This window comes from Plecotus auritus (genome assembly GCF_963455305.1).
Source record: "Plecotus auritus genome assembly, chromosome: 1".
In the NCBI taxonomy this organism is placed as follows: domain Eukaryota; kingdom Metazoa; phylum Chordata; class Mammalia; order Chiroptera; family Vespertilionidae; genus Plecotus; species Plecotus auritus.
Genome location: NC_137770.1, coordinates 246142786 through 246162118, shown reverse-complemented (window position 1 = coordinate 246162118; position 19333 = coordinate 246142786). Strand labels below are relative to the sequence as shown.

Genomic DNA, 19333 nt, shown 5'->3' with positions numbered 1-19333 from the left:
CCCGGCCCCTGGGATGGGACCTGGTTTGGAAACAGGAAGCGGGTGTAACCGGGAAGGTGAGATCACCTGGCCGGGGCGGGCCTGGTCCAATGACTCACGTCCCTACAAGAGAGGGACGGTGGACGCAGAGTCACACCGCACAGGGAGGGTCCGCGGGGTGAGGGCGGCAGGGGCTGGAGCGGAGCCAGCCCCGGAGGACAGGACAGGCTGTCCCCAGAACCCACGCGAGGCCAGGACCCGGCGGGCTCGGCCCTCCCTGCGCCCTGCGCCCTGCGCCCTGCGCCCAGCTCTGGCCTCCCGGCTGCGGAGCGGGCAGGTCCCTTCCCTGTCGATAGGGGGAAACCGAGTCCTCACGGCGGACCTCCAGGCCAGCCGGTCCCAGGGGGGCGTCGGGTTCAGCGGGAGTGAGGTGCCGTGGGCCCAGGGGCCTGGGGGAGGGCCCCATCTGCACCACACAGCGCTCGCCTGTGAGGTGACCGTCCTCTTCCCATCGCCCTGAGGCTTGGGGTCCTGCCAGGCTGCGCTCCATCCCACAGGGCACGTGACTGAGCGTGAGGGGAGGGAGGGGGCTGACCCGGCCCCAGGAGGAGGGTGGACATGCGGCCGAGGCGCCATCAGGGCTGGGTGGGAAGGCCAGCCCCACCAACCTCACGCTGGGAAGATGCTGTGCGGGCTGCCAGCATTCCCCCCACCCAGGCCCGCTCAGGAATCCCCCACCCGCCCTGCCCCTGAACTAGGCCGGCTCACCCACGCGCTCCCACCTGCTGGCATGAGTCACGGCCTCCCACTCAGCTCCCTGGCACCTCACCTCGTGCTGCTGCCTCCACGCCCTGCCCAGCTCTGCCAGGCCACCCTCGGCCTCTGTGCTGCGGACCCAGGCCTGACTGCGGGGCCCGGCCCGGCCTCCCCGGGGCTCCCCTGGCCCTGGCCTCGGGCTGCCCTCTCTCCAAGCCCCTCACCGGGGTGCCCGCTGCCAGGCCCCTCACCTGGGGTGCCCGCTGCCAGGCCCCTCACCGGGGTGCCCGCTGCCAGGCCCCTCACCTGGATGCCCTCTGCCAGGCCCCTCACCTGGGGTGCCCTCTGCCAGGCCCCTCACCGGGGTGCCCGCTGCCAGGCCCCTCACCTGGGGTGCCCTCTGCCAGGCCCCTCACCGGGGTGCCCGCTGCCAGGCCCCTCACCGGGGTGCCCGCTGCCAGGCTGCACAGATGTGGGTAAATCCCACATCCCCCTCCTCAGAAGCATCAGTGACTCCTTAAGGGGACTCGGCAGCTCAGGGGACAGCCCGCCTCACCCCACAGCTGCTGCGGCTCCCTCCTCCCGGGATCTGCGCAAAGGGCAGCACTTGCCCACCCAGGGGCCCTCGCCCTGCCATGTGCCCTCCTGGGGCTCCCCCTGCAAATCCACTTCACCAAGCGCTGTGCTCACGGCACCTTCCCAGAGGGGCTGCGGAGGCCGCCCAGCTCCCCGCGCCCACCTCCCGGCCCAGCTCCCAGCCCAGCTCCCACCTCCCAGCCCAGCTCCCGGCGCCCACCTCCCAGCTTCCATTGCCCAGTGCCCACCTCCCGGCCCAGCTCCCAGCCCACCTCCCACCTCCCAGCCCAGCTCCCAGTGCCCACCTCCCGGCCCAGCTCCCACCTCCCGGCCCAGCTCCCAGTGCCCACCTCCCGGCCCACCTCCCACCTCCCGGCCCAGCTCCCAGCGCCCACCTCCCGGCCCAGCTCCCACCTCCCGGCCCAGCTCCCAGCGCCCACCTCCCGGCCCAGCTCCCAGTGCCCACCTCCCGGCCCAGCTCCCACCTCCCGGCCCAGCTCCCACCTCCCGGCCCAGCTCCCAGTGCCCACCTCCCGGCCCAGCTCCCAGCGCCCACCTCCCGGCCCAGCTCCCAGTGCCCACCTCCCGGCCCAGCTCCCAGTGCCCACCTCCCGGCCCAGCTCCCACCTCCCGGCCCAGCTCCCACCTCCCGGCCCAGCTCCCAGTGCCCACCTCCCGGCCCAGCTCCCACCTCCCGGCCCAGCTCCCAGCGCCCACCTCCCGGCCCAGCTCCCAGTGCCCACCTCCCGGCCCAGCTCCCAGTGCCCACCTCCCGGCCCAGCTCCCAGTGCCCACCTCCCGGCCCAGCTCCCACCTCCCGGCCCAGCTCCCACCTCCCGGCCCAGCTCCCAGTGCCCACCTCCCGGCCCAGCTCCCACCTCCCGGCCCAGCTCCCAGTGCCCACCTCCCGGCCCAGCTCCCAGTGCCCACCTCCCGGCCCAGCTCCCAGTGCCCACCTCCCGGCCCAGCTCCCAGTGCCCACCTCCCGGCCCAGCTCCCAGTGCCCACCTCCCGGCCCAGCTCCCAGTGCCCACCTCCCGGCCCAGCTCCCAGTGCCCACCTCCCGGCCCAGCTCCCAGTGCCCACCTCCCGGCCCAGCTCCCACCTCCCGGCCCAGCTCCCAGTGCCCACCTCCCGGCCCAGCTCCCACCTCCCGGCCCAGCTCCCAGTGCCCACCTCCCGGCCCAGCTCCCAGTGCCCACCTCCCGGCCCAGCTCCCAGTGCCCACCTCCCGGCCCAGCTCCCAGCGGCCACCTCCCGGCCCAGCTCCCACCTCCCGGCCCACCTCCCGGCCCAGCTCCCAGCTCCCACCTCCCGGCCCAGCTCCCAGCGCCCACCTCCCGGCCCAGCTCCCACCTCCCGGCCCACCTCCCGGCCCAGATCCCAGTGCCCACCTCCCGGCCCAGCTCCCAGTGCCCACCTCCCGGCCCAGCTCCCAGTGCCCACCTCCCGGCCCAGCTCCCAGTGCCCACCTCCCGGCCCAGCTCCCAGTGCCCACCTCCCGGCCCAGCTCCCACCTCCCGGCCCAGCTCCCAGTGCCCACCTCCCGGCCCAGCTCCCACCTCCCGGCCCAGCTCCCAGTGCCCACCTCCCGGCCCAGCTCCCAGTGCCCACCTCCCGGCCCAGCTCCCAGTGCCCACCTCCCGGCCCAGCTCCCAGCGCCCACCTCCCGGCCCAGCTCCCACCTCCCGGCCCACCTCCCGGCCCAGCTCCCAGTGCCCACCTCCCGGCCCAGCTCCCAGCGCCCACCTCCCGGCCCAGCTCCCACCTCCCGGCCCACCTCCCGGCCCAGCTCCCAGTGCCCACCTCCCGGCCCAGCTCCCAGCGCCCACCTCCCGGCCCAGCTCCCAGCTCCCACCTCCCGGCCCAGCTCCCACCTCCCGGCCCACCTCCCGGCCCAGCTCCCAGTGCCCACCTCCCGGCCCAGCTCCCAGTGCCCACCTCCCGGCCCAGCTCCCAGCTCCCACCTCCCGGCCCAGCTCCCAGCGCCCACCTCCCGGCCCAGCTCCCACCTCCCGGCCCACCTCCCGGCCCAGCTCCCAGTGCCCACCTCCCGGCCCAGCTCCCAGCGCCCACCTCCCGGCCCAGCTCCCACCTCCCGGCCCACCTCCCGGCCCAGCTCCCAGTGCCCACCTCCCGGCCCAGCTCCCAGCGCCCACCTCCCGGCCCAGCTCCCACCTCCCGGCCCAGCTCCCAGCGCCCACCTCCCGGCCCAGCTCCCACCTCCCGGCCCAGCTCCCAGTGCCCATCTCCCGGCCCAGCTCCCAGTGCCCACCTCCCGGCCCAGCTCCCACCTCCCGGCCCAGCTCCCAGCGCCCACCTCCCGGCCCAGCTCCCACCTCCCGGCCCAGCTCCCAGCGCCCACCTCCCGGCCCAGCTCCCACCTCCCGGCCCAGCTCCCAGCGCCCACCTCCCGGCCCAGCTCCCACCTCCCGGCCCAGCTCCCAGTGCCCACCTCCCGGCCCAGCTCCCAGTGCCCACCTCCCGGCCCAGCTCCCACCTCCCGGCCCAGCTCCCAGCGCCCACCTCCCGGCCCAGCTCCCACCTCCCGGCCCAGCTCCCAGCGCCCACCTCCCGGCCCAGCTCCCACCTCCCGGCCCAGCTCCCAGCGCCCACCTCCCGGCCCAGCTCCCACCTCCCGGCCCAGCTCCCAGCGCCCACCTCCCGGCCCAGCTCCCACCTCCCGGCCCAGCTCCCAGTGCCCACCTCCCGGCCCAGCTCCCACCTCCCGGCCCAGCTCCCAGTGCCCACCTCCCGGCCCAGCTCCCACCTCCCGGCCCAGCTCCCAGCGCCCACCTCCCGGCCCAGCTCCCAGCTCCCGGCCCAGCTCCCAGTGCCCACCTCCCGGCCCAGCTCCCAGTGCCCACCTCCCGGCCCAGCTCCCACCTCCCGGCCTAGCTCCCAGCGCCCACCTCCCGGCCCAGCTCCCAGTGCCCACCTCCCAGCCCACCTCCCACCTCCCGGCCCAGCTCCCAGCGCCCACCTCCCGGCCCAGCTCCCACCTCCCGGCCCAGCTCCCAGCTCCCACCTCCCAGCCCAGCTCCCAGCGCCCACCTCCCGGCCCAGCTCCCACCTCCCGGCCCAGCTCCCGGCCCAGCTCCCAGTGCCCACCTCCCGGCCCAGCTCCCAGCGCCCACCTCCCGGCCCAGCTCCCAGCGCCCACCTCCCGGCCCAGCTCCCACCTCCCGGCCCAGCTCCCAGCGCCCACCTCCCGGCCCAGCTCCCACCTCCCGGCCCAGCTCCCACCTCCCGGCCCAGCTCCCAGCGCCCACCTCCCGGCCCAGCTCCCACCTCCCGGCCCAGCTCCCACCTCCCGGCCCAGCTCCCACCTCCCAGCCCAGCTCCCAGCGCCCACCTCCCGGCCCAGCTCCCACCTCCCGGCCCACCTCCCGGCCCAGCTCCCAGCGCCCACCTCCCGGCCCAGCTCCCACCTCCCGGCCCAGCTCCCACCTCCCGGCCCAGCTCCCACCTCCCGGCCCAGCTCCCAGCGCCCACCTCCCGGCCCAGCTCCCAGCGCCCACCTCCCGGCCCAGCTCCCACCTCCCGGCCCAGCTCCCAGCTCCCACCTCCCAGCCCAGCTCCCAGCGCCCACCTCCCGGCCCACCTCCCGGCCCAGCTCCCAGTGCCCACCTCCCGGCCCAGCTCCCAGCGCCCACCTCCCGGCCCAGCTCCCACCTCCCGGCCCAGCTCCCAGCGCCCACCTCCCGGCCCAGCTCCCAGCGCCCACCTCCCGGCCCAGCTCCCAGCGCCCACCTCCCGGCCCAGCTCCCAGTGCCCACCTCCCGGTGCCCACCTCCCCCTTCTCCCGCTGCCCTTTACTCCAGAGGGCGCATTTCCAGACATTAGAACGGTCACTTGGCACGCACACGTTCACGCTCCGTCCCCCGCACAGGAATGTCCACCCTCACTGAGCCCCCAGCTAACCCTTGGGGCCACGCAAATGTGTGAAATGAGTGGCGGTGTGAACCCAGCCTTGGGCCCCAACGTGGCCCTGAGGGCAGGTGGGTCCTGGGCAGGGGACAGGAGTGTCCCCAGGAGAAGGGTGAGAGGAGAGAGGAGTCTGGGATGGGCAGAGCTGTCCGTGGGCAGACATTCCCGAGCACAGGCCGCGAGCCCGCTGGGCGGGGCTGGAACCAGATGTCCCCGCTGCGCCCAGGGCCAGCGCCTTCCCCTGCACCACGGGCCTTCCTGACGCTCTCAGCAGCTGCCGCCTCCTCCGCTCTCCTCTCCCACCGGCTCCACCGGCTCCAGACCGGGGTCCCCTCCAAGCCTCCTCCTCCCGCCTCCCCCCACGGCCGGCTTGTCTGTCCCCGGGAAGGAAGAGGAAGGCCCTTCCAGGTAACGTCCTTAGACGGAGCTTGTGAAAACACAGCCAACGCTGCCACGGGTTGGACTGTGGGTGGCAGACGGACACCTGTCATGCGTGTCCGGCATTTTCTGCAGGGATGAGACCAGAGCAACCTGGGGTGATGCCCTGGGGTGACAGCCCCTGGGGCCACACGTTAGCAAAATCTTTGGGGGCGTCTGCTCAGCACATGCAAACCCAGCAGGCCCTCCGGGGTGCCACCCACAGACACACATTCTGTGTACGACGTGGCGCCGCCTAGAATGGGCTGAGCAGCGGTGTGAATGCCCCACCCCGGGGGCTGCTGTGGACGGCAGATGGTGCTGGGGTCCCACACAGAACGCCACCTGGGCCTCGGGGCAGACGGCAGTGCTGCATCACCGTCACTGCTCCCCAAATGACAGGTGCATGGGGTGATGTGAGGGCGTCCTGGTCCCTCGGAGACTGGGAGGAGGGACCGTGTCTCCAGCCAGCTCTCCCAGGCGGGAGCCCGTGTCAGGAATCTACGCATGTGTGGATGGATGGACGGGGACGGAGGGAGGCGACGGGGACCACAAAGCAAACGGGGCCAGTGCGGCTGAGGCAAGGTGGCACAGGGGCCCCTGACGCATTTTCAACTGCTCTAAGTTGTAAACTACCTATCTATATATAAAGAGGTAATAAGCTAATTGGTCCTAATGGTGTCCCAGTCAGGACCATTCAACAGGCTGCGTGCGCACAGGAGCTGGTGGGCAGGGACGGGGGCAGGGACTTGCACCATCAGGACATGAGGTTGCTGCCGGGGGCGGCCCCCCCAGCAGTGGCGCACACAGGCCCACCACGCCGCCCAGCCCGGGCGGGGGGGAGGGGGCACGTCAGGACGGGGGCAGGGCTTCAGCAGAGAGCTCTCAGCACTCCTGCACCAGGGTCTGAAGGCGTGGGAAGGAAGAGAGAACAGATGGGGGATCAGGCCAGGAGGGGAGTGCAGATAGGCAGTTGGGGGGATCAGGCCAGGAGGGGAGTGCAGATAGGCAGTTAGGGGGATCAGGCCAGGAGGGGAGTGCAGATAGGCAGTTGGGGGGATCAGGCCAGGAGAGGAGTGCAGATAGGCAGTTGGGGGGATCAGGCCAGGAGGGGAGTGCAGATAGGCAGTTGGGGGGATCAGGCCAGGAGGGGAGTGCAGATAGGCAGTTAGGGGGATCAGGCCAGGAGAGGAGTGCAGATAGGCAGTTGGGGGGATCAGGCCAGGAGGGGAGTGCAGATAGGCAGTTGGGGGGATCAGGCCAGGAGGGGAGGGCAGATAGGCAGTTAGGGGGATCAGGCCAGGAGGGGAGTGCAGATAGGCAGTTAGGGGGATCAGGCCAGGAGGGGAGTGCAGATAGGCAGTTAGGGGGATCAGGCCAGGAGGGGAGTGCAGATAGGCAGTTAGGGGGATCAGGTCAGGAGGGGAGTGCAGATAGGCAGTTGGGGGGATCAGGTCAGGAGGGGAGTGCAGATAGGCAGTTAGGGGGATCAGGCCGGCAGGGGAGCAGTTAGGGGCATCAGGCCGGCAGGGGAGCAGTTAGGGGCATCAGGCAGGCAGGCAGGTGAGCACTTAGGAGCCAGTGGTTCTGGATTGCGAGAGGGATCCCAGATTAGAGAGGGTGCAGGCCAGTCTGAGGGCTCCCCCCCGCCCATGCACGAATTTAGTGCACCAGGCCCCTTAGTATGAAAATAAAGCAAAAGAGCCACTGAGGGCGGTGGGGGCTCGCAAAGGCCGAGGGCCGCCCTGGGGGTGTCAGTGCCCTGCAGCTGACCTGGTGTTTCCGCTCCTCGAAAAATCCCAGCGGAGGCAGGAATGCGGGTGCTCCCAACGTGGGCAGGTCCCTGCTGCCCCAACTGGAAATGACTCCCACGCCCGCGGAGGGAAGCACGGGAATACACGGGGGTGCCGTCACCCAATGGAGTTCTACGGAAAATGAGGCGCCAGACCCACCACTCCTCGCCGCAGTGCAGACGAGTCTCAAGGACCTGGCGTTGCACCCAGGAAGCCAGACACCAAATACTTGGGGATCCGGGCAGGGGCGGGACTTGGGGTGACTGGCGGTGCCCGGGGCTGCTGGGAATTGGCGCTATTCCGTCTAGATCCAGTGCCTGCTCAGGTTGTGGACCTACGCTGAGCTGCACACTTAGAATTTGTGCCTGTTCCCGTACCCATGAAACATTCCAATAAAAAGTAAAAACGAGGAAGTCCAAAAGGAAAAGGCTCCTATATACTGTTTAAAAATAAAAGACAAATTCGGTATTTCACTTGCGGGTCCTAGGCTGGAGGGATGCAAAGATGAGGAGGCTGGCCGGCGTTGCTCAGTGGTTGAGCACTGACCTATGAACCGGGAGGTCACAGCTCAATCCCCGGTCAGGACACATGCGGGGGTTGTGGGCTCAATCCCCAGTAGGAGGTGTGCAGAGGCAGCTGATCAATGATTCTCTCTCATCATGGATGTTTCTGTCTCTCTCCCTCCCCCTTCCTCTCTGAAGTATATATATATATATGTATGTACGTATGTATATGTATGTATGTGTATACATGTATATATATGTGTATATATGTAGATGGATAGGTAGACATATATAGATGCATATAGATAAAGAGATATCCCAGCCTCTGGGGATCGCGGCATCCGTGGTGGCAGGAGCCTGGCAGCACCATGGGGCTGGGCTGTGAGGGACCAGCTGCCTGGCACCACCTCCCACACCAGAGAGCAGGGCCTGTGCCCACAGTCCCTGGAGGACCCCAGCAGATCCACAGCATCAGCAGACACACTGGACAAAGGGCTGGCACATACAAAGCCTGGTGACATGGACCAACACCCTTGCCCAGGCCCACCTAGATACGGTGCCCACGTCTCCAGCGCCACCCTGGTGGCAGGGAAGCCCCGAGCTGCCACCCGCAGCGGAGAGCCCAGGTGCACTTCCTCCCGAGGCCGGCCCCAACTCCGGGCCAAAGGGACCGCCATCCTGGGACGTGGTGTGAGGTGCTCAGAAATCCTGTTCCCCATCTATGTTCCCAACCGACAGGGAGGAGGCCCACGGGCCAGCCCTGTCCACATTCCTCCACGGGGCGGCCGCACCTCAGGCCTGGGCGCCGACCCACATAGCTGGGTGCTCCCGTGCACACTGGGGGCCCGGAATCCGAGCCAGGGCACTGCGCCAGGGGCTCACCCCCACCAGGGGCTCCGGCGGCCCAGGGCAGCCCCTCTCCCCACCCCCGCCTCGCCGGGCCCTGGCGGGGCCCCTGGCGGGCAGCGAGCCACAGGATCAGGCCGGCAGCCTGGCTCTGGAATTCTCGTTAATCAACAGGACCCAGTCGGGACACCTGTGTGCCTGCGGGCACTGACTCTCTGGTTCGAGAACTCTTTCTTAAACACGAGGGAAGGAAAATAATAACAAAGGATGCGGGAATGAAACAGCCTGTCAGCCAGGCGAACTTTCAACCCACACCCTCAGCCCACTGAGGCCCAGCCCACAGCTGGCCAGCTTCCAGCAGAAACTGACTTGCCGGGAAGGTGGCTGGGCGCCCTGGCCAGGGAGGAAGCCCGAGGCCCTCCAGGACCACACAGCAGAGCCGGCCACACCCATGCCAGGCCAGATGTGGCGGACAGCAGCGGGCGTCGCTGGCCAGTCACTGACATCATTTAATGTTCTAGCAGAGAAAGGAGGGGCTGCCTTTATTTATTTTTTTTATTTATTTTTTTAAAAATATATTTTATTGATTTTTTACAGAAAGGAAGGGAGAGAGAGCTAGAAACATCGATGAGAGAGAAACATCGATCAGCTGCCTCCTGCACACCCCCTACTGGGGATGTGCCCGCAACCAAGGTACATGCCCTTGACCGGAATCGAACCCGGGACCCTTCAGTCCGCAGGCCGACGCTCTATCCACTGAGCCAAACCGGTTTCGGCCAGGGGCTGCCTTTCTATACCTCCCAGAGGGGCAGAAATTCCCCAGCTCCCAGCCAACAGGTCAGGACAGGCCTGAGCCCTGGCTGCTGCAGCCGGGGTTGGGGAGGGTGGCGGGGAGGAGGGCCCCAGGACGGGGGCTTTGAGTGCGCTCCATTCAAATACAAGCTGTTTGCGACAGACAAATCCCAGTGTGCCCAGGGGAAGGAGGGCCTCACGGGTGTGCCAGGCGGAGGGCTCCACAGGGAGGCCTGTGTGGGGAAGCCTGGGCGGAGTCAGGCTGCGCAGGAGGCGGCCCGGAGGGCGGGGCCCCGGAACAGCTGCCCAGGGGCGGGGCCGGTTTATAGCAGCAGCCCGGGTGCTGGGCACACTGGAGCCACCCACCGAGTCACCAAGCAGCATGCTCCCTGCCCTGCTCCTCCTGCCCAGCCTCCTGGGGGCCGCCCTGGCCAGCCCGGTGCAGGGCTCCCCGGAGTGCACTCGGGGCTCTGCCGCGTGGTGCCGCGACCTGCAGGCCGCAGCCAGGTGCGGGGCCCTGGGGCACTGCCGGAGCGCCGTCTGGAGCAAGCCCAGCGCCAGGACCTTGCCCTGTGACGTCTGCCTGGATGTGGTGGCTGCTGCCAGCAACGGTGCGAACCCTAACACCACCGATGCCGACGTCCTGGCTTTGGTGACGAAGACCTGCGAGTGGCTTCCCAACCAGGACTCTTCGGCCAAATGCAAGGAGATGGTGGACGCCCACCGCTCGGCCATCCTCAGCATGCTCCGGGGGCCCCCGGGCAGCGCCCCCCCACAGGTGTGCACTGCGCTCACCCTCTGCCAGCCGCTGCAGAGCCTCCCGGCCACCCCTGGGCCACTCTCCGAGGAGGACACGTCCGAGCTGGTGGCCCCATTCATGGCCAACGGGCCGCTCAGCTTCCACCTCCCGCCGATCCCTGAGGACCCCGTGTGCCAGGACTGCGTCCGGCTGGTCACCCGGCTCCAGGACGCGGTGGGCTCCAACGTGTCCGCGCTGGCCGACATGGTCACGCGGGAGCAGTGCAAGTCCCTGGGGCCCGGCCTGGCTCTCGTGTGCAGGGACTACATCCAGCGGTTCCTCGGCCCCGGGGAGCACATGCTGAAGCTGGTCCTGCCCGAGGAGACCTGCGAGAAGGGCGGCTTCTGCGAGGCGCTGCAGGGGCCGGCCGAGCTCGTGGTCCCCTCGCTGGAGCCGCTGCCCGCGGGGAAGAGGACGGAGGTGCAGATGCAGGCCGGCCTGACCTGTGAGGTGTGCCTGCAGGTGATCCAGGAGCTGGACCAGTGGCTGGACTCCAACAGCACCGAGGCCCTCATCAGCCAGGCGCTGGAGCGCGTGTGCTCCGTGATGCCCGCGTCCATCGTCCAGCAGTGCGTCACCATGGTGGACGCCTACAGCCCCTCCCTGGTGCAGTTCGTGACCAGGGTCCCCCCCGAGAAGGTGTGCAAGGCCATCCGGCTCTGCGGCGGCGGCGGCGGCGGCGGCCGGCGGCGGCGTGCCCGGGCGCTCCACGGGCCCCGCGCCACCCTCCTGCCGCCCTTGCTGGACAGGGACAACCAGGGCAGCTTCTGCAACGGCTGCAAGCGGCTGCTGGGCGTGTCCTCCCGCAACCTGGAGCGCAAGAGCACCAAGCGCGGCATCCTGCAGGCCTTCAAGGGCGGCTGCCGCATCCTGCCGCTGCCCTACACGATCCAGTGCAACCGCTTCGTGGACGAGTACGAGCCCGTGCTGTTCGCCACGCTCTCGGAGATGATGGACCCCGCCGTCCTGTGCGCCAAGGTGGGCGCCTGCCACGCCCCCCGGGCCCCGCTGCTGGGCACCGACCAGTGCGTCCTGGGCCCCAGCTTCTGGTGCGCCAGCCCCGAGGCCGCCCAGATGTGCGACGCCCTGGAGCACTGCCAGCGCTTCATGTGGAAAGTGACGCCCTTCAACACCGGAGAGCCCGAGTGCCCCCCCAGGAGGCCCTCCTCACCCTGAACCCCGCGGGGACCCCACTCCCGTTTCACAGCGGAGAACTGAGGCTCGGGGCGGGAGGCTGCCGAGGAGCAGGGCTGAGGCGCCGATCCCCACCCTCACGACAATGCCCGTGGCTCTGCCCTTGTAAGTCTCCCCCAGACCGGAACAAGCTGCCGGGCCTGGCCCCACCCCGGCCACCTGCCCCTCAGCCTCCGTCGCTGTGATGGGCTGACAGTGGGGCCTGTCATGGCCTGTGGGGCCCCCTTTTTTACTCTGCGGATGAATGCCCAGCTGTGAGCGGGTGGGGCAGAGGGGCCATCACAGGAGGGGCCCACGCCTCTTGTCCAACACCTGGGGGCGGGGCTGTGTCTCATCCACAGCCACCCCCACTCGCTCAGGCCAGCGCTTCTGGTCCCGGGGTCCTTGGGGGTGGTCCCGAAGGTGTGAGGTGTGTCTGTGAGCCTCTTCTGGGGAGGAGGCTGGGACTCTGCATCTCCCAGGGGTGCCGGGCTCAACAGGTCTTCCCCCGCCTCAGCCCACACGGGGCCCCAGACATCCCGCCGCCCTGGTCCCAGGCAGTGGGGAAGCCTGCCCTGCCCTACGAGGAGAGGAAAACTGTGCCGGGTCTGGAGTGGCTTCTGGGCTGGGGAGCCTGTCGGTGGTGAGCAAATCTTTTCATCGTCGGAGCCTCTGTTTTCCCATCTGTAGAACAGGGTGATCAGACATGTCTTGGGGGGATGGTGACACTATTCAAGTAGTTTCTCCCCCAGGGACCACACCCGTCCGTCTGCCGGGCCCCACAAAACCCGGCTCAGGTCCCCCGGAGAATCTGGCTGTGCAAGCGCGGAATAAACGGAGCATCTCCAAACGCCGCCTGCCGTGTCCTCATTCCCCGACAGGCCTGCTCCCCGGGCCCAGCAATCGCCCTCTCTGCCTCCCGGTGTCCCCTCCTGCGGGAAGGCCTCCTGGACTGGTTTAGCCACCCGACGTTTCTCTCTCTCCAGTGCTGTATCTTCATTGGTCTCCTTTGCCCCCAGAGCCCCTGGGGACAGCATGGGGGAGATCCCACCATCTCACAAGCCCGCACAGGGCTGGCCCACACAGGGGCTCAGACCTTTGTGTGTCCCTGAGGCCTGGCCGGGTGACGCCCAGCAGCTGCCTTCAGACAAACCCTGTGGAACAAGAGGAGAGGTGCCCAGCCCAGGTGGGCAGGGGCCTGAGCAGGTGCTCTTTTCCGAGAGGCTCCACCTGAGGCCTCAGTAACAGGTCACAGGCGAGCTGGGCCTGCGTGTCCGGGCTCCTCGGCGCGGGCTCACGGCGGCTGGACCGGGGCCGGGGCAGCCCTGTGAGGACTGCCAAGGGCTGTTGGCCACGCCGCCCCCAACCCGAGGGTCAGATGTGGCCATGATGGCAGCTCTGCATCCAATTCACAGGTGTCCGGGGCTTCGAGGGCTTACAAACTGGGGGGCTGTGTGCAAACCATGGTCCCAGGGCTGGCCCACGGACCCCAGGGCTGGCCCACGGTCCCCAGGGCTGGCCCACACTCCCCAGGACTGGCCCACGCTCCCCAGGGCTGCCCATGGACCCCAGGGCTGGCCCACGGTCCCAGGGCTGGCCCATGGACCCCAGGACTGGCCCATGCTCCCCAGGGCTGGCCCACAGACCCCAGGGCTGGCCCACAGTCCCAGGGCTGGCCCACGGACCCCAGGACTGGCCCATGCTCCCCAGGGCTGGCCCACAGACCCCAGGGCTGGCCCACGGTCCCAGGGCTGGCCCACGGACCCCAGGACTGGCCCATGCTCCCCAGGGCTGGCCCACAGTCCCAGGTCTGGCCCAGAGGCTGTCCATGTGCCAGTGGTGTCCCCTCTCTATGAGAGATGGGCTGCAGCCGCTCCTCTGACCTGGTGGGGGGACACCTGTGGACAGTCGTGTGACGGGTCCGTTTCCTCGGCTGTCACTAGTTGCGCATGGCTGGCCTGTGAGAGGCCGGAGGTGCCACCACGTCTCCCCGGGGACCCATCCATGTAGCCATGAGACACCGTCCTGGACCCTCCAGCCCTGAGCTCACCACCTTCCCAAACCAAGCTCCCTGTGCTGGGCGGGTGGTGGGATCCCCACATGCCCCTTCCCTCTGTCCACCCCACCAAGACCGGGAACCGGCGACACTGAGGGTAAGCTCAGCCAATGTGCCCGTGTGTTTGTCCTCCAAGGACAGTGACCAATGGCCACCTACGGGGGGCTTCCCACATGCCCCGGCGGGCACTGCCCAAGGACTCAGCTGGACCTCACTGCTCGCCCTCCACAACCACCCGGAGAAAGATACCATTATCATCCCACTTCACAGATCAAAAACAGACCAGAGAGGTCAGTCACCGGCCCAAGGTCACACAGCCAGCGGTGATGGAGCCCAGAGCCTAGCCCTGGGTGTCGGACCCTCACACCCACTGTACCCAAGAGGCTGGAGTTCGAGTCCCGAGTCCACCACCCAGGATTCTCATTCCTGAAATTCCTAAGGGGCCGCCCGCCTCCAGAAGGGCGGGGTCCTCGGCCGATGGTGCGTGCGTGGGAGAGGCGAGCTCCGGGAGGCCGGCGTCAGGGAGGGGGCTTTTAAAATCCCCCCTCCCGCCAGACCTCTGTCCGTCTTTCCAGGGTTCAAACGTACTGTTTTCCTCTCGCAAATCTCCCTCTTAATCAACACCCGGGGGTTTCGGGGGGGAGACACAGCCGGCTCCCCTCCCCCAGCAGCGAGCCCCTTAGCCACTCTCGGCTGCTTATTGTTTCTCTCGTCAAATTCCTTTCAGGTCGGAAGCCGGGGAGGAACATGAGCTGATGCTGAGGCCATGGGAGGGGCAGGCAGGGACGCAGGGACCCCGGGACCCCGAGCCTCAGGGAGCCCTGCGAGGTCCCCACGGAGCGGTCCGCCAGGCGGATGGAGGGCCCGGCAGCGCCTCCGCGGCTGGGTGCTCACGGTGTCCCCATCTTCCCCGAACCCTCAGGCTCAGGGTGAGCCGTGGGCGAGTGCTGTGCACACACGCTCGTCTGCATAGACATTGTGTGGGATCTTAATCCACCGCAGCCAGCGAGGGAGGACCAGACAGCCGTTCCTTCTCTGTCCTCTGCCTCCGTCTTCTCACCTGAGAACCGGCCCCGCAGCCCTGAGCACAGCTCCTGGCTTGGAAGCACTTTGTAAACCAGCCGCGGGGCGCAAGGACAGGCAGGTGCGGGTCCCTGCTGGAAAGAAAGCAGGTGCCCGCCTCCGCCAGCCACCTGCCGCTCCGACGCCTGGACGTCTCTTTGCTTCTCGCCCAGTCCAGGAGGGACTGGCGTGGCTCCAGCGATCGGGAGGGGCCTGGGTGTCAGGAAGCCGCTCATTTCGGGCAGCGGGAGTGACCCGGGAAGTTTCACCCCTCCCTCCCAGACCAGCAACTCAGGTCAGCCTGCCGCGGCGGCCCGGTGAGGAAGCCTCGGGACAGGAGGGAGCAAGGCCCTCCCGCAGGCTGCCTGTTAGCTGTCACCCAGGTCCGCGGAGAAGGGGAGAAGGTGTGCGCGTTGCCCACGGCCAGACCGGCCAGGCCCGAGGGCTCCACAGCCAACGGCCACTCCCCGGCAGCGCGGACGGGCACGCAGCCGGAGCGGGGCCGGCTGTGGGTGAGTTGCGTTGAATAGAATCTGGAATGTGGACGGATGGAGGCAGCAGGGAGGGTCACACGCAACCCTTGGAATCCTGCCCTACGTGGGGCTCCGCCTGCACCTGCCCACGCCCCCCCCCCAGCCCAGCCCACAGGGGCCAAGGTCAGGGGAAGGGTGGGGCTGCCCCCACTCCTGCTGATTCTACACCCACAGGGAGAAACAGTGGCCCTGCCAGCTCTGCAGGAAGGGGGCGCCCACTTCCAGGTGTGGCGGGCAGGGAGCCGGGGGTGCGGGCCTCCACGCGGACGGCAGTGCTGCTGGACTCACAGGGGCCGGGCCTTCCGCAGGGGAGCCGATGTGCGGTGACGGGACTTCCCCAGGCCTTCCCTGCACATCCCGCACCTGCTCCCTGCTGGGACCCTCCTGGGAGGCATTCCTGCCACCACAGGGAGCGGGGGCCAGCCTGGAGGAGGGGCCGCTACCAGGCACGCTGCTGGGCTCCCCGAGCCTCAGCTCCCCGCCTCGTCAGAGGCTGCGTCTCCCTGCCGGGTCAGCTGTGTCGGAGCCAAGAGGCAGGGCTCCAGGCCACGCTGGGGGACAGAGCAGATCTCAGGGCCACCTGTGCGCAGGCCAGGATCTCCTCGCTGCAGACAGGGCTCGCCAATCCTCTCGGCTCTGCATGCTCCGCTGTCAGGGGGTTTTCTGAAGGGAGATGCGGTTACTACCCCATGGTTCAGAAGAGGAGCCAGAGTCAGGGTCACACCCACTCACCAGTTCACACCAGCTCACACCAGCTCACACTAGTTTACACCTGCTCACACCTCTCACACCTGCTCACACCGCTCACACCAGCTCACACACTAGTTTACACCTGCTCACACCTCTCACACCTGCTCACACCGCTCACACCAGCTCACACACTAGTTTACACCTGCTCACACCTCTCACACCTGCTCACACCGCTCACACCAGCTCACACACTAGTTTACACCTGCTCACACCTCTCACACCTGCTCACACCTCTCACACCTGCTCACACAGCTCACACAGCTCACACACTAGTTTACACCTGCTCACAGTGCTCACACCAGCTCACACTAGTTTACACCTGCTCACACCTCTCACACCTGCTCACACCGCTCACACCAGCTCACACACTAGTTTACACCTGCTCACAGCGCTCACACCTGCTCACACCGCTCACACCAGCCAGCTGGGCCGAGGGCGCAATCTCCTCCCAGCTTCTTCAGGGACTGCCCTCTGAAAGACGGAACGGGCCTCGCGGGGAGACTTTACACCATGGACGTGGGCAGGCACCGGAGACCGGGTGGGTGTGTTGTTTTGTTGTTGTTCCTGGAGCACCAGTTGTTGGACATTTCCCAGCACAACACAGTCCCCAAGCTCCAGAATTCAACAGCGGGAGGAAGCCTGATGCCCCTGAGGTCACGGTGGGGCAGCGAGGGCCTCCCTGGCACTGACTCTGCTAAAAGCATGCCAGGCGCTGGGCGAGGTGGGCGCTGGCCTGCCCGCACCCTGAGCGGCTCCCAGATCAGCCAAAGGAAAAGTCCCGTCTCTCTGCTTCCAACTCCCTGGCGAACCTCCCGTGCGCCAGGCACTGCCCCAGGCCCTGGGTCCCCAGGGCCCCCCACCTGGGCAAGGAGGCTGCCGCCCAGTGGGGCAGGCGGACCAGCCCTGGGAAGAAATAGTACCAACGTTTGAATGAAAATGTCACTAAAACGATGTTATCACAAATAACGCGTTTAAGTCCGGAGCGATCACGATACACGCAGCGACGAGAAAACACGGACGTAACTGCATCTCGAGGGAGGGCGACCTGAGGCAGGCCGCGGGGTGCTGGCTGAGGAGGCGGCATTAGACGGACAGGAGTCTGGTGTGTGTGTGTGGGGGGAGGTCAAGAGGGGATGAGCAGGAGCAAAGGCTGGGGTGCAGGGGGCAGGGGCGGGGCCGTGCTGCAGGGGTCAGAGTGGCTGAACGGCGAGGGACTGGCCGGCATCGCGCGGAGCACAGGGGGCGTCCCAAGTGTGAGTGTGAAACCAGCCCCGAGGCCCGGCCTCTTCCGGGACGGCTCAGCCTCCGCCCTGTGGGTGCTGTCCGCTGGGCCCCACAGCCCCTCGGGGCCGCCTCGCCCTTTCCCCGCGCCCCCGCGCCCCTGCGCCCTGGCCGCCGCTGACCCTCCACCCAAGGCCGGCCCGGGGCTCCCTCCCCGTTAGGTTGGCTAGGGCTGTTCCCTCTCGGACCCCCCAGGACTGGCCATGGCCTGAGGGCAGCGACCACGGGGAACAGAGGTCAGGAGCGGTGACGGAGGTCAAGGGTCACGCCCTAGAAGGGTGGGTTCCTCCAAAAGTGCGCCTGCCCCCCCCCCCCGCCCCCGTGTCCGCCACCGCTCCCAGCAGAGATCGGGGCGGAAACAGACCCATTTCACAGGTGGGCAAACGGGCTCCGGAAAGCTAGTGGCCGGCTAGTCACTCAGACGCAGAGCTGGGACGCGTGGCAGAATCGGTACCTATGGCCTCCCGAACGCCAACCGACGCCAGACTTTACCCCCAAAGTGAACGGCAGCCCCGGCTGTGCAAACGCCTCCAGGCCTCCCGACAGGCAGCTCCCCTCCGCAGACAGGGCGCCTTCCGAGCACCGCACTGCTGTTCCACGGCAGCGAAGCCGGCAGTGCCAGGGACCCCCCAACGCGCTGGGGACCCTCCCGACACGCTGGGGACCCCCCGACACGCTGGGGACCCCCCGACACGCTGGGGATCCTCCCGACACGCTGGGGATCCTCCCGACACTCTGGGGATCCTCCCGACACTCTGGGGACCCTCCCGACACGCTGGGGACCCTCCCGACACGCTGGGGACCCCCCCAATGCACTGGGGACCCCTAACACTGCTGGCCGCCTGCACCCCACAATGCTGCTCGCCCGTAGCCGGTTTATGGCTCCATCCTTCAGAGCACTCAGGCGGGGTTCATTACACGCCAGGAAACAAAGCATTTTCCTCACGTGCCCTCCGCGCGGGAGTTGACGAGAAGGCACTGACTCCCCAGGCAGAGCGTGGCTTTAATGCCAAGGGCAGGAGACTGGCCCTGCTCTGCACCCAGGGAAGGGCGGGGGGCGGGGGGGGGGGAATAGGAGTGGGGAGAGTGTAACGTTCTGGGCCCCACGGCAGACTCGGCCCCACGGCAGACACAAGGAACAGGACACTCTGCACCGAGCTGGGTCTGGAGGCCGAGGGGAGGGGGATGAGGCTTTGTGGTCCAAGCTCCCTGTCAAATGCCACCTGCCCCTCCACGCTCCGCTCTGCCAGCGGCCTAACCGTGGCTCCCTGCCCCGAGGTGGCACCCTCCTGCCCCTCCGAGGCTGCAGCCTTGTGATCGCGCTAATGCATAGCTCCCCACCACCTGCAGGGCAGAGCGCCATCCTCCGGGGCTGGCGCACAAAGCCCTTGGCCCCGCACCCCCGGCCTGGCCAGCAGTCTCCCACTCTCCTCGCTCGCTCCCCATGTCAGCCCCTCCAGCTTCTAGGCCCGCCCATGCCAGGCCTGTGCATGCCTGTCTCTGCACAGAATACCTCCTCTGTCTAGAATGCCTTTCCCCTGCCTGTCTGCCCGGAAAACTCCTATTCATCCTTCAAAGCCCAGTTCAGACATCGCCTCCTCTGAAATGCCCACACACCCTCTCCTGTGGGATCCTCAGCCCGAGAGGTTGGTCCCCCATCAGTCTCTTCCTCTCTAACAGCGCTGGTGTCCCGGTCCTGGCCAGGCCTACGACCCAACCAAGGGCTAGGATGCTCCAGAGGCGTTCACAGAATGCAGTGATCTGAAACTGTGACTCAGCATCTCCGGCCAACCTCAGTGTCCCAGTGACCAGAGACAGAGACAACCTAGGGGCCGCCATCTCCGGGTGCCCTCATGCCCCGGTGGTCAATGCATCAACAGACCCCCAACATGTTCACACTAAAGCCTGCAGCCCGGGCTCACGTCACCTTATGGCCAAAGGGATTTAGCTGATGGGACTAAATGAAGAACTCTGAGATGGGGACATCATCCTGGATCATCCGAATGAACCGATCTGACCACAGGGGCCCTTAACGGGGAGAACCTGCCGGCTGGTGTGGCTCAGTGGTTGAGCGTCGACCTATGGTT

The 19333-nt window shown here is 67.8% G+C and overlaps 2 protein-coding genes across 3 annotated transcripts in view; one reads left to right on the top strand and one right to left on the bottom strand.

The window, feature by feature from the left end:
• The window catches only part of SORCS2 (sortilin related VPS10 domain containing receptor 2), a 293979-nt gene that overhangs the window by 130093 nt on the left and 144553 nt on the right, over positions 1-19333 (bottom strand). The gene's annotated exons all lie outside the window — the stretch shown is intronic.
• Positions 9975-11567, top strand: PSAPL1 (prosaposin like 1; the record flags this gene model as incomplete). The annotated part of the gene is made up of 1 exon (XM_080677888.1): positions 9975-11567. One exon carries the CDS (start codon positions 9975-9977, stop codon positions 11565-11567), a length of 1593 nt encoding a protein of 530 aa, XP_080534014.1.